Below are 12,237 nucleotides of genomic sequence, written 5' to 3'. Positions count from 1 at the left end.
TGCCAGCTGATGCGGTGAGTTCTCTGGGGGGACGTGCCGCCTTCTCCCGGCCGCTGGAGCGGTCTCGACACATCGCAGACGCGGCGAGGCTGCTCCAGCGGCCGGGAGAACGCCATTAGTGTCTTTGGGGAGGGGGGGCGGGCGCCGGCCTTCTCTTGGCCCCGGGCGAGGCCGCTCCCGGGGCCAAAAGAACGCCGTTACTGTCTTCGGGGAGGGTGGGGGGCGGGCGCCGCCCTTCTCTCGGCCCCAGGGGCGGCCTTGCCCGGAGAGGCCGCTCCTGGGGCCGACAGAACGCCGTTAGTGTCTTCGGGGAGGGTGGGGGGGCAGGCGCTGCCCTTCTCTCAGCCCCAGGAGTGGCCTCGCTGCCGTCAACCCGCTCCCGGGACCGAGATAAGACCGGCTCCTAGCGCCCATTTTATTAAAGAATAAAATGGGCTTGATTTCTAGTTATATAAATATTTTAAGTACCACCTACTAGTCTGTAAAGCAGTAATTCACTATGTTCTTCAAATGTTTCTACTAATATTCGTCATGTATTTCTAAGATAAAATATACAATATACTAGAAGTTAAGCCCGCTGTATCCAAAATACAGCGGGCACCCCGACCCTGCCCACCCCTCCCCCCAAGCTCTCGGCTTCAGTGTGGGGCTTGGAGCAGGCTCACTGCATCTGGGACGTGGCGGGCCTGCTCCGAGCCCCGCGCTGAAGCCAGCCCTGCCCCCTCCCACCCAAGCTCTCGGCATCAGCACAGGGCTCAGAGCAGGCCCGCCCTGTCTTGGACATGCAGGTCATGTATACTTAGCATATTCAGATATGGGGACCTTCCTGCTACTCTGCTCCTGTGTCCTGATTGGCTCAATTAGAGACTTCTTGCTCCTTTGAGCACATTTTCTTCCTGATTCCCTCTACAGAAATTAATCAATTGGGACTCTCTCCCCCTCCCCTCATTACAAAGTTGTTTCTCTCCTCAAAGAAGCTATTTATTCTTTAAGCAGCTAGTGCTTTTGCATAGTTAAACTCTGCCAACATAAAACTGAGTGGAAATGCTCTTCCATTACAGGGGTCAGCTCTCATTTCTGATAATTAAATGGTACCTGGGACAGAAAGCTTGCAATTAATTCTCTATACTGAAATCATTCATTCTTTCATTCATTCATTCAAAAAAAAGCTTGCATTTGAACTTCTGAAAACAATAGTATGCAAATCCTACAGCAGCAATTCCTAACATCCCTGTTGGGAATAATTCATGTCTCTTGAAAGGAAGCTAAATATTACCCTTATAGTGGCTGCAGAAAACTGATCTTTTATGCCACTGAAGTTTTGCAGAAGGCTCGGAGGGGAATGGCTCTGTCCCTCTTCCTAGTTTTCGGAAAGCAACACAGGCCCACCCAAGGATCCACGGCTACCCTGGATGGAAATCTCAGATGGGGCCGACAGAGGGAAGCCACCTTTTCCTGAACAGGGCCACTAGTCCATTTCACTGCTAAGAAGTCTGATGAGCTTCAGTTTTCATTCTTGCCCTTTGGGGCCAAAATCCCAGCCAGAAGATTTCAGCAGCAGGAGCAGCGGCTGCAATATCTGATGAGAGTGAACTTCTGTCACCCCAAAGGTAAGAGCCCTTTGCTGAAGTTTACAGTCATGGGCAGATATAGACCATGTTAAGCCTAAAGAATTAGAATCTTCCAGGCAAACATGAAATATTCCATTCAGGAAGACTTGTAACTGTAACCACTTCTCTGCATTTTCCTCTCTGTAACTTCTACAATATTTGTTTATATAAAAGATAAACTGCAGCATGTTCCCAGCAAGACCCCTACCCTTGAATCGGGCAATGGGGGAAGATCTGGGGCTGGCAGAAGTAGAAGAAATGTGCTCCACAGAATAAGAAAATGGTTGTTTTTAAATCCAGGGAGTTGTAGTGGGGAAGAAAAAGGCCACATGAGCTGCTTGAGCAGCTCAGCCATTTTATGGCACTCAGCCATAAAAGGTGACTTTGGACCACTTACTCTCTCTCAGTCTTAGGCTGTTGTGAGGTTAGTGGAAAGAACATAGGACCCCATATACCACTGTCAACTCCTTGGAAGATGGTTGGGGGAAATGTGATAGGAAAAATGTGCGTATTTACTTCTGAATTCAATTTATAGGCCACCCATCATCAGTGCAGAAGCACCCACCATTTAAAGAAAAATAATACTTTTCTAAAAGCTTTACAATGGACAAAATCTTGACAGAGCATGGCAGTGAGGAACGTGTTATTTTGTCCCTATGCGATTCAACAGCTGTCCATGATACTACCAGGTGCCTTGCTTATAACAGCAATGCTGGATCTCTTAGTTCTACCAGGTAGAGAAAGGTGGCCGTGTCAAAATGGCAATTTTGACATACCATTCAAAGCAACAATGATTGTTTGTACCACGTGTGAATTTGTGGGAAAGGAACAGAATGTGGAAGAGAGTTCAAATGTGAGTCCTAGTCAACATGGATGTTATACATAAAAATGGATTAAAATCTATTGTATAGAGATATATAGAATGCTGTTAATATAAATTTTCTTAGTAACATATGCTTTATCCCCCCTGTAACCAAAAGGTATATAGTGATTTTACCACAACAGTCTTGCCCTTGACTGATAACCATGTTTTGCTCCTCTAAATTATCTCTTTCCTGCAGATAACACATGTGGATCCTCAGAAGAGATGTTCAAGCCAATGTAGATTTTAGAGGTAAAAAAGGTGTTCAGTTGTTCTCTCAACCTTAGGGAATAGCAACCTATATTACAGTTTAAATTCTGGGGCTTTCATTGTGTCCAGAATACTAGAAATTCCTAAACCCTTTGAAACTTAATCAAATTCCCCAATCTGGCAAACCTAGAAAATGAATGGTGGGTCAAAAGCTGATAAATTTGGAATGGCATCAGAAAGGTTTGCCAGCTTGTGTGTTTCTTTTTTTTAATATCAGAAAAGGACAACTTCTCTAAAGGAATATGTCTCTGTAATTCTGGCTGCACTGAAACCATCCTACATGTGTCCGTTCAATACCATTATTTGTGTGCAGTTCATCAACCCACTCTTTTTTTAACAGCAAGGACTTGATGATGAAACTAGGATCATTTTCCTTTTAGAAAATTCAAGTTCTTGATTTGGTTGCCAAGTTTGTACAGCTGGTTATGATGTCCCGTAACTGTAGATAATGAGGGGTTTTTGTCATTAATTTTTCTATGCCAGTAAAGGACTTCTGATTTTGATTAATGTCAGCACCAGCACCAACAATCCAACATAGATTTCATAGGTAAGAATGTGTTCAGCTGTTCTCTCAACCTTAGGGAATAGCAACCTACATTTCTGTTTAAATTCTGGGGCTTTCATGGTGTCCAGAGTACCAGAAATGCCCAAACCTCTTCAAACTGAATCAAATCCCCCAATCTGGCAAGCCTAGGAAATGAATGGTGGAGCAAGAGCTGAGAAATCTGGGATAGAATCAGACAAGATTGCCAGCTTTTGGGATTTGATTATGAGCCTGTTTCTTTTTTTAATTTCAGAAAGGGATGCCTTATTCTTCCTGCTTGTTCAACTCCAGCATTTGTAAACTGAAAACCAATCAACAGTTAACAACTCGAGAAGAAGGAAATTTGTATGTTAGGAAATTCTCTGGAAATGAGTATCAGGGCAGTGAGGGGAAACATATGACAACATTAGGTGAGGTTTTATAGTCTTGTTCATTCAGTATGTGTGGGGGGGGGACAGTTTGAAAACAACAACATGACAACTTGAGGATGTTACAGTACAAATTGGAGGGAGGCGTCTAAAGATGGCAAGTTAGATTTCATAACTGAGTAACCCATACCTAGAATTTACGCAGGAAGACAATCTTGAATGACTTACCAAAGATTAACCATTTGTTTCTTTTTTGATAGTGGCAATGAGATGCATCTGGCACACACAGTCCAGACCAACCAATCCATCGCCTCTGAATTCATCTTCCTGGCATTCTCCACCATTCCGGAGATACAACGTCTTCTATTCACATTCTTCCTTCTGCTCTATCTCACAATTATCTTTGGCAATGTATCTATCATCTGGGTAGTCTGCACTGACCAATCTCTCCACACCCCGATGTATTTCTTCCTGGGTAACCTCTCTTTTCTAGAGATCTGTTACACCACTGTGGTAGTGCCTCAAATGCTGGCCAGTATTTTAGATGTCCACAGAACAATCCCCTTCGCAAACTGTGGTATCCAGATGTTCTTATTTGTTACCTTAGGAAGTACAGACTGTTTCTTGTTGGCTGTAATGGCATATGACCGGTATGTGGCTATCTGCCACCCACTCCGTTACACTCTGATCATGACCCAGCAGGTGTGTATATGGCTGGTTGTTGGCTCTGCAATGCTTGCCCTCACATTGTCACTGGAACTGACTGTGCTGATCTTCACCTTGCCATTTTGTGGTCACCAGCCTCAAATCAACCATTTCCTGTGTGATGTGCCTCCCGTGCTGCGTTTGGCATGTGCTGACACTCATATCCATCAGACTGTTCTATACAGTGTTGGTATCATGGTGTTGGCTATCCCCTTCCTTCTGATAAGCATTTCCTACACCTACATTGTGGCTGCCATCTTGCGGATCTCTTCTACATCTGGTCGGCATCAGGCCTTCTCCACTTGTTCCTCCCATTTGACGGTGGTTATCTTGCAGTATGGCTGCTGCAGTCTTGTTTACTTGCGTCCCAGGTCAACATCATCTGAGGATGAGGACCGGAAACTTGCTCTCATATACACTTTTGTCACTCCCCTGTTAAACCCTCTCATCTACAGCCTGAGGAACAAGGATGTCAAGCTGGCTTTGAAGAAGGTTGTGAAGAAGACTGTGGAATCATAGGCCCATTAACATCTAATTACAACAATAATTTGTCGCATGAATGGCTCAATTTCCTTATTTGTGCTTACTGTAGATATCATCATCATTCCATATACATAAAACACAAGCCATGGTGGAGATGGCTCACCTCTTTATCCTGTGACTGCTGGAAGCATGTGTAGGGTCTGTGTAACATCAGCATTTTGGAGGATGCCAGACTTTGTGCCTACTCCCCCCACTTCCTTTGTATGTTCCCTCAGCCGAGCAGTGCCTGCTTTGGGTGATGGTGGTTGACCCAGGTTGGAAGAAGCAGCTAGACATTGTCAAATAGTTCAGCCTCTGGATCAGCTTCTTTGCAGCATCTTTCTTCACCTCACCCAGACAAAGTTCTTTGGCCCTGAGACTAGGCAAACAGCGTGGTGCAAGAAGGTCTCTTTGGCTGATTCAGTAATATATGAACACATGAATCTCTTTATACTGAATCTGACCTTTGGCTTATCTAGGTCAGTATTGTCCACTCAGACTGGCAGTGGCTCTCCAGGGTCTCAGGTGATATTTCCCATCATCTATTGCCTGATCCTTCACTAAAGATGTGGGGAGCCTGCAGTGAGAGCTTGCAGAAACAGGGCCAGGGCAAGTCTATACTGCTCCATCACTTCCACACACCAGTGCTAAAAACAGGGCCAGAACAGTCCTATGCCGCTCCTTCTCACCCCTCCTCGCTCCCACAGTTAAAATGAGAATACTTAACTCTCTGGTCTCCCACATGAGCCAATCCTCAGCCAACAAGGATTTATATGACTGGGCCCCTCTTCTTCCCAGCTCTTCCAGGCGAAGGCATCGTCGCCTTGGCAATTTTGGAAGGGGCAGGTCAACATGATTATACATGGTCATATATATATATGAAACTCTGGTTGAGAAAACCTGCAGTACATTTATATGCATTACAATACATTTATGTATAATTTTTGAACCGTTTCTTATTCTGTTTGTCTTCTGCTTGCATAATAAACATTCCATCTCTCCTCAAATTTCCAAATTGTTCTCTTTCTCAAATAGGCTTTAATTTCACCATTATTGCTTAGTCAAGGAGAGGCTAAATGGTGCAGGTGTTGAACATAGATGAGTGACTACTGCATAGTACTTTTTATTTTCCAATTCATCTAAGCTTGAACAGACATCTTATTTTAATTTTTTGCATAAATGATTCTAGCCTTTATTACTATGTATTTTAATATCTCTTCCAATACTTCTGATGATTTATTAGGCATTATTCCTAATAGCATATTCTTAACTTCCATAGTGAATTTAAATTTTAGGGCCATTCTGCACGCCATAAATTTAGCATAATTACCCCCTGAAGACACTATATTCTGGGCACTCCACATGACGTCGCCAGACTCCCGTGTCCAGCTAGCAAACTGCTCATGATATCCACCAGTTTAAAGCACAAGTTGGTGAATTCCCAAAGGTAGATTCACCAACCTAAAAAGTGCTTTCCCCCAGCAGACAGCCAGCAGGCCACCAGCCGAAGAAAAGCATGGAGGCGAAGAAGCACTACCTCCATCTCCAATGTCCCGCCCTCACACCCTCTTCCCGGGACAGGAAGTTCTTTTTTAAAATGAGAACAGCCTGGAGTAATGAATAAGCAGACAGGCGTGCAGGCAATGCCAAAAATAATTTTTCCCCAAAGTTATTACACAAAGCATGCCTCTCTAAAGTTCCCCCCCCAAAAAAAAATCAGGAATGAGATTAATTTTTAAAAGATTCAAGACTCGTGATTCCATAAGAGGTGGCCTTCAAAAAGCCCTATGCATCTATGATTAGATGCATTGGTGTTTAAACGGAGAGCTATTAATTTTTTTTTAAAATTAGCGGGCATTGCAGGACCTTTAAAAAAAGATAAAGGGGAATGGCCGCCTGGCTTGATTGACAAGCAGAAGAAAGTACCATATAAACTGTGTTGCTCTCTTCCGCCAAGTCCAGCAGGGCTTGTGGAGGGTGAGCAACATGAAAAAGCATCAGACCAGAGCAAGACAGCAAGAAGGTGAGGAGTGGCCAGTAGGTGCAGTAATATTTAGCACTATACCATTCAGCTGGTGTAACAATATTTTTAGCGATGTGAGGAAATGCCCTTAATACATCTGGCATTTTCCCCTTTATTTCCTTCAGATATATATATATATATACTAGTAATTAAGCCCGCTTCAGTTAAAATACAGCGGGCACTAGCGGGCCTATGGAGTTGGGTGGGGTGGTTGTGTGGCCTGAGACCCTGCCCCGTCAGCCGGCGGCTCCTTGAGGTCTCCCCCCTGCGCGGGCCATACCTGAGTCGTTGCAGGGTAGGGAGGAATCAAGAATCATAGAATCATAGAATCATAGAGTTGGAAGGGGCCATACAGGCCATCTAGTCCAACCCCCTGCTCAACGCAGGATTAGCCCTAAGCATCCTAAAGCATCCAAGAAAAGTGTGTATCCAACCTTTGCTTGAAGACTTCCAGTGAGGGGGAGCTCACCACCTCCTTAGGCAGCCTATTCCACTGCTGAACTACTCTGACTGTGAAAAACTTTTTCCTGATATCTAGCCTATATCGTTGTACTTGAAGTTTAAACCCATTACTGCATGTCCTCTCCTCTGCAGCCAGCAGAAACAGCATCCTGCCCTCCTCCAAGTGACAACCTTTCAAATACTTAAAGAGGGCTATCATGTCCCCTCTCAACCTCCTTTTCTCCAGGCTGAACATTCCCAAGTCCCTCAACCTATCTTCATAGGGCTTGGTCCCTTGGCCCCAGATCATCTTCGTCGCTCTCCTCTGTACCCTTTCAATTTTATCGATGTCCTTCTTGAAGTGAGGACTCCAGAACTGCACACAGTACTCCAGGTGTGGTCTGACCAGTGCCGTATACAATGGGACCATGACATCTTGTGATTTTGATGTGATGCCCCTGTTGATACAGCCCAAAATGGCATTTTCCTTTTTTACCGCTGCATCACACTGCCTGCTCATGTTTAGTTTACAATCCACAAGTACCCCAAGGTCTCGTTCACACACAGTGCTACCTAGAAGCGTATCCCCCATCCAGTAGGTATTCTTTTCATTTTTCTGACCCAGATGCAGAACTTTACACTTATCTTTATTAAATTGCATCTTGTTCTCATTTGCCCATTTTTCCATTGTGTTCAGATCTCGTTGAACTTTGTCTCTATCTTCCGGAGTATTTGCCAGTTCTCCCAATTTGGTGTCATCTGCAAACTTGATGAGTAGTCCCTCCACCCCCTCATCTAGATCATTAATAAATATGTTAAAAAGTACCGGGCCGAGCCCCGAGCCCTGAGGTACCCCGCTACTCACCTCTCTCCAGTCTGATGAAACACCATTGACAACAAGTCTTTGAGTGCGGTTCTCTAACCAATTCCCTATCCACCTAACTATCTGAAAATCCAGATTGCAGTCCTTCAACTTATCCATCAGAACATCATGGGGAAACAGTGTTAGGCGCGCTCGTCGGCAGGGCTGGTGTTGGGTGTGCTTGTTGCCGCGTCAGGGCGGCTCTGGGCGGCTCTGCCGGTTCTGGTGCAGTGGCGGCTAGCAGCTGCTTGAGGCTGGCCGGGCCGGCGGCGAGGTGTCGTCCCCTGAGGCGGGGCGGCCGAAGCTGCTGGCAGCACAGCTGTGGCTGGCAGCGGGGCCACGACTGCGGGGGAAGGCGGCGGCGGTGGCTCGGCCGCAGTTGCGGATGTGGCCGGAGGCTGGTGCGTGGCCGCGGGTGGTAGGAAGGCGCGTGGGTCATTGGCGAGGCGGCCTGCTTGTGACTGGGGCCGGCACTGGCTCCTCGTCGCCAGGCGGGCAGGAGGCAAGCTGCCGCTTTGCGCGGCTTGCGATTGGTCCCTTGCCGCTGGACTGACAATCGGAGAGTCTCGATTGTCAATCCGGGGGAAGGGGCCAATCGGCACCCTTCCTCATCCCGGACAGGGCCCGCCCTCAGGGCTCTTGCTGTTTTATTTTATCCGCTCCGTGGGAGCGGTTAAATATTTACAAGTCTACCACATATATAATGTGATCCATGGAATGGTCACCTCCAGGATAGACTTCAGCAACTCCCTCTATGCTGGGCTTCCCTTGGGACTGATCCAGAGACTCCAACTGGCCCAAAATTCAGCAGAGTGGGTCCTCACGGGGATCCTGTGGAGGGCACATATGACACCAACTGCATTGGCTCCAGATTGGAGGCCAGGGCTGATTCTGAACTTACATTGTTTATTCCAGTGTGGATTCTGCTGAATTCAGATTGATTTGAACTTGGGTCTTTATCTCCCCCTCATGGAAACAGAAAGCATTCGGCACGTGATTGGGGAAACTCAGAACGGGGAGGGAAGGTGAGCACAGCAGGAGGCTCTTTCTTTTCTTGAAGGGGGGGGAGTGATAGAGGATTGAAGACAGCAGAGGAGTGGCAAGTCTCTGCTGAGAGAAGTTAGGGCTTCTGGAGCGCAGTCACTTTAAGGGAAGCCTTGCAACCGAGAACCAGGAAGTCCTTGAACTGATACCCTGGCCAATCAGGGAAGACTCTTTTGCTCCCAGGCATGGAGCAGTAAATTAATTCGCAGAAAGGAGCCACCAACACATTAACACTTGGTGGTCTTTCAAATATCAAGGCTTATCTCCACTCCAGGATATTGCGGGGGAAAGGTAGGGTCACCACAAATCAATCATGCATGTTGCAAAGAGAAAATTTAAAGTGGCCAAAATCAAAGTGGAAATCGAATTCAGTGTAGATTGCAGGGATACATTCGTACTGGGAGTGGGTAAAAAGCCCCTTGCAGACTACTCCCAAATTAGAATCAAGGTTTTGATATTGATATTTAAAGCCTTAAATGGTCAGGGACCACTATATTTGGAGAGCCACCATTCCCATTATGTCCAAAAAGAGCATTATGGTTGGCAGACCAAAATTTGTTCAAGATCCCTGGCCGCAAAGATTTGGAATTGGCTTCAACCCAGGTCAGGGCTTTTTTAGCCTTCGCCCTGGCCTGGTGGAATACTCTGCCAATTGAAATCAGGGTCAGTGATGCGTAATTTATCTTGGATAAGCCACAAAACAGCTGAATCAATGCTGATTCGGGTACTTTTTAACCTATCCAAGCCAAACCACCCATCCTCTGCATTTAAACAGTCTCAATCAGAGGTAGCCTGTCCACACTTTGGACACTTAAATGCACCTCCCCCTATGCTTTCTCAGGCAGTGCCTGAGAAGTTAGAGGGTAGAGAAAGCAGCATGACAAGCAGCTGATAATGACAGGCTTGCTGCCCACTCCCTTTAAATCCCTCCCCAAACTGGGAAGGGATTTAAAGGGATTGGGTGGTGCTCTTCTCATTATTAGCTGTTAGCTGGCGGCTTGCTCCCTTTAAATACTCCCCCGATCATGTAGGTAAAGCTGCCTGTGAAGGTAAGAGGGGAACATTTAAGTTTAAATGCTCAGCCTATTTAACTTTAAGTTCCTAACCTATCGTTGAAGCTGGGAATATAGCACCCAATAACATCAAATCAGCTGGTCTCTCTGGGGAAACATTTGATAGGATATGAAGAACTGATTCATCTACCCAAAGAAATAAACCCTCCCTGATGTCAAGTGGCAGATGCATGGATTGTAAAATGTTTTTAATTTTATTTAAATCTTTCCTTGACTGCAAATGCATAATGTTTCACAAATGTGTCCTCAGCTGCCCATATTGCAGCCTTATAGATGTTCATAATCAGTACCCTGTAGTGAAAAGCTGCCGAAGACTCCTGCACTGTGGTGGAATGGGCCGTAACATCTAGAGGGTAGGGCTTACAAGAGACCTCATAACAAGCTTGAATGGTGGCAACAACCCACCTATATAGGAACAGAAGATACCAGTATACCCTACTTTGGACCTGAGTAACAGATGAATAAAGTTTTATTGGTGCAAAAGGGCTTTCTCGTATCAATGTAAGGTCCTCCTGAAATCTCATAAGGACCACCAAGGTGGCTAACAATTTAAACAATATATGATAAATCATTGAGAAAGCTAGGGAGTTCCAGAAAAACATCTACTTCTGCTTCATAGACTATGCTAAAGCCTTTGATTGTGTGGAGCACAACAAATTGTGGCAACTTCTTAAAGAGATGGGAATATCAGAGCATCTTATCTGTCTCTTGAGAAACCTATATGCAGGTCAAGAATAAGGTGACCAGATTGTCCCACTTTTGGAGGGACATCTTAGGGGACCTGGCAAATTGTACTTATGTTGAAATTATATATATATATATATATATATATATATATATATATATATATATATATATATATATATATATATATATATATATATATATATATATATATATATATATATATATATATATATATATATATATATATATATATATATATATATATATATATATATATATATATATATATATATTACAATACTATTTTTGCGTTCTATGAAAAATTGTGTTGCTCCATATAGACCAAAATTTTAATCAAGAACCCCCCCCCCCCCCCGGTCAATGGTGTCCTGCTTTACCAATGTTAAAATCTGGTCACCTCAGTCAAGAAGCAACAGTGAGAACTGGGCATGGAATCACTGATTGGTTCAAAATTGAGAAAGGAGTTCGGCAAGGCTATATAATGTTGCCTTGCCTATTTAATGGGGAGCACATCATGAGAAAGGCAGGGTTAGATGAGTCACAAATTGGGATTAAGATTGCAGGTAGAAATATCAACAACCTCAGATATGCAGATGATACCACTCTAATGGCAGAAAGTGAAGAGGAACTAAAGGGTCTCTTGATGCGGGTGAAGGAGGAGAGTGCAAAAGTTGGCTTGAAACTCAACATCAAAAAAACTAAGATCATGGCATCTGGCCCTCTCAATTCCTGGCAAATAGATGGGGAGGAAATGGAGATAGTGACAGATTTTATTTTCCTGGGCTCCAAGATCACTGCAGATGGGGACTGCAGCAAAGAAATTAAAAGACGCTTGCTCCTGGGGAGGAAAGCTATGGCAAATCTAGATAGCATCCTAAAAAGCAGAGACATCATCCTGACAACGAAAGAGCATCTAGTCAAGGCTATGGTCTTTCCAGTTGCAATGTATAGCTGTGAAAGTTGGACCATAAGGAAGGCCGAGCGTCAAAGAATTGAGGCTTTTGAACTCTGGTGCTGGAGAAGACACTTGCAAGTCCCTTGGACTGCAAGGCGAACAAACCAGTCAGTCCTAGAGGAGATCAGCCCTGACTGCTCCTTAGAAGGCCAGATCCTGAAGATGAAACTCAAATACTTTGGCCACCTCATTAGAAGGAAGGTCTCCCTGGAGAAGAGCCTAATGCTGGGAGCGATTGAGGGCAAAAGAA

General features: G+C 44.9%; 1 protein-coding gene across 1 annotated transcript; it reads left to right on the top strand.

Annotated features, from left to right (window-relative positions):
• Positions 1 to 3,923: 3,923 nt before the first annotated feature.
• On the top strand, positions 3,924 to 4,878 carry LOC143828904 (olfactory receptor 10Q1-like). The gene has a single exon (XM_077319068.1). The coding sequence runs from the start codon at positions 3,925 to 3,927 to the stop codon at positions 4,876 to 4,878; it is 954 nt and encodes a 317-aa protein (XP_077175183.1). The 5' UTR covers position 3,924.
• Positions 4,879 to 12,237: the final 7,359 nt, after the last annotated feature.

This window comes from Paroedura picta, chromosome 2, assembly GCF_049243985.1.
Source record: "Paroedura picta isolate Pp20150507F chromosome 2, Ppicta_v3.0, whole genome shotgun sequence".
Classification (NCBI taxonomy): Eukaryota; Metazoa; Chordata; class Lepidosauria; order Squamata; family Gekkonidae; genus Paroedura; species Paroedura picta.
The sequence above is the reverse complement of the archived record's forward strand: the minus strand, read 5'-3'. Positions and strand labels throughout refer to the sequence as shown.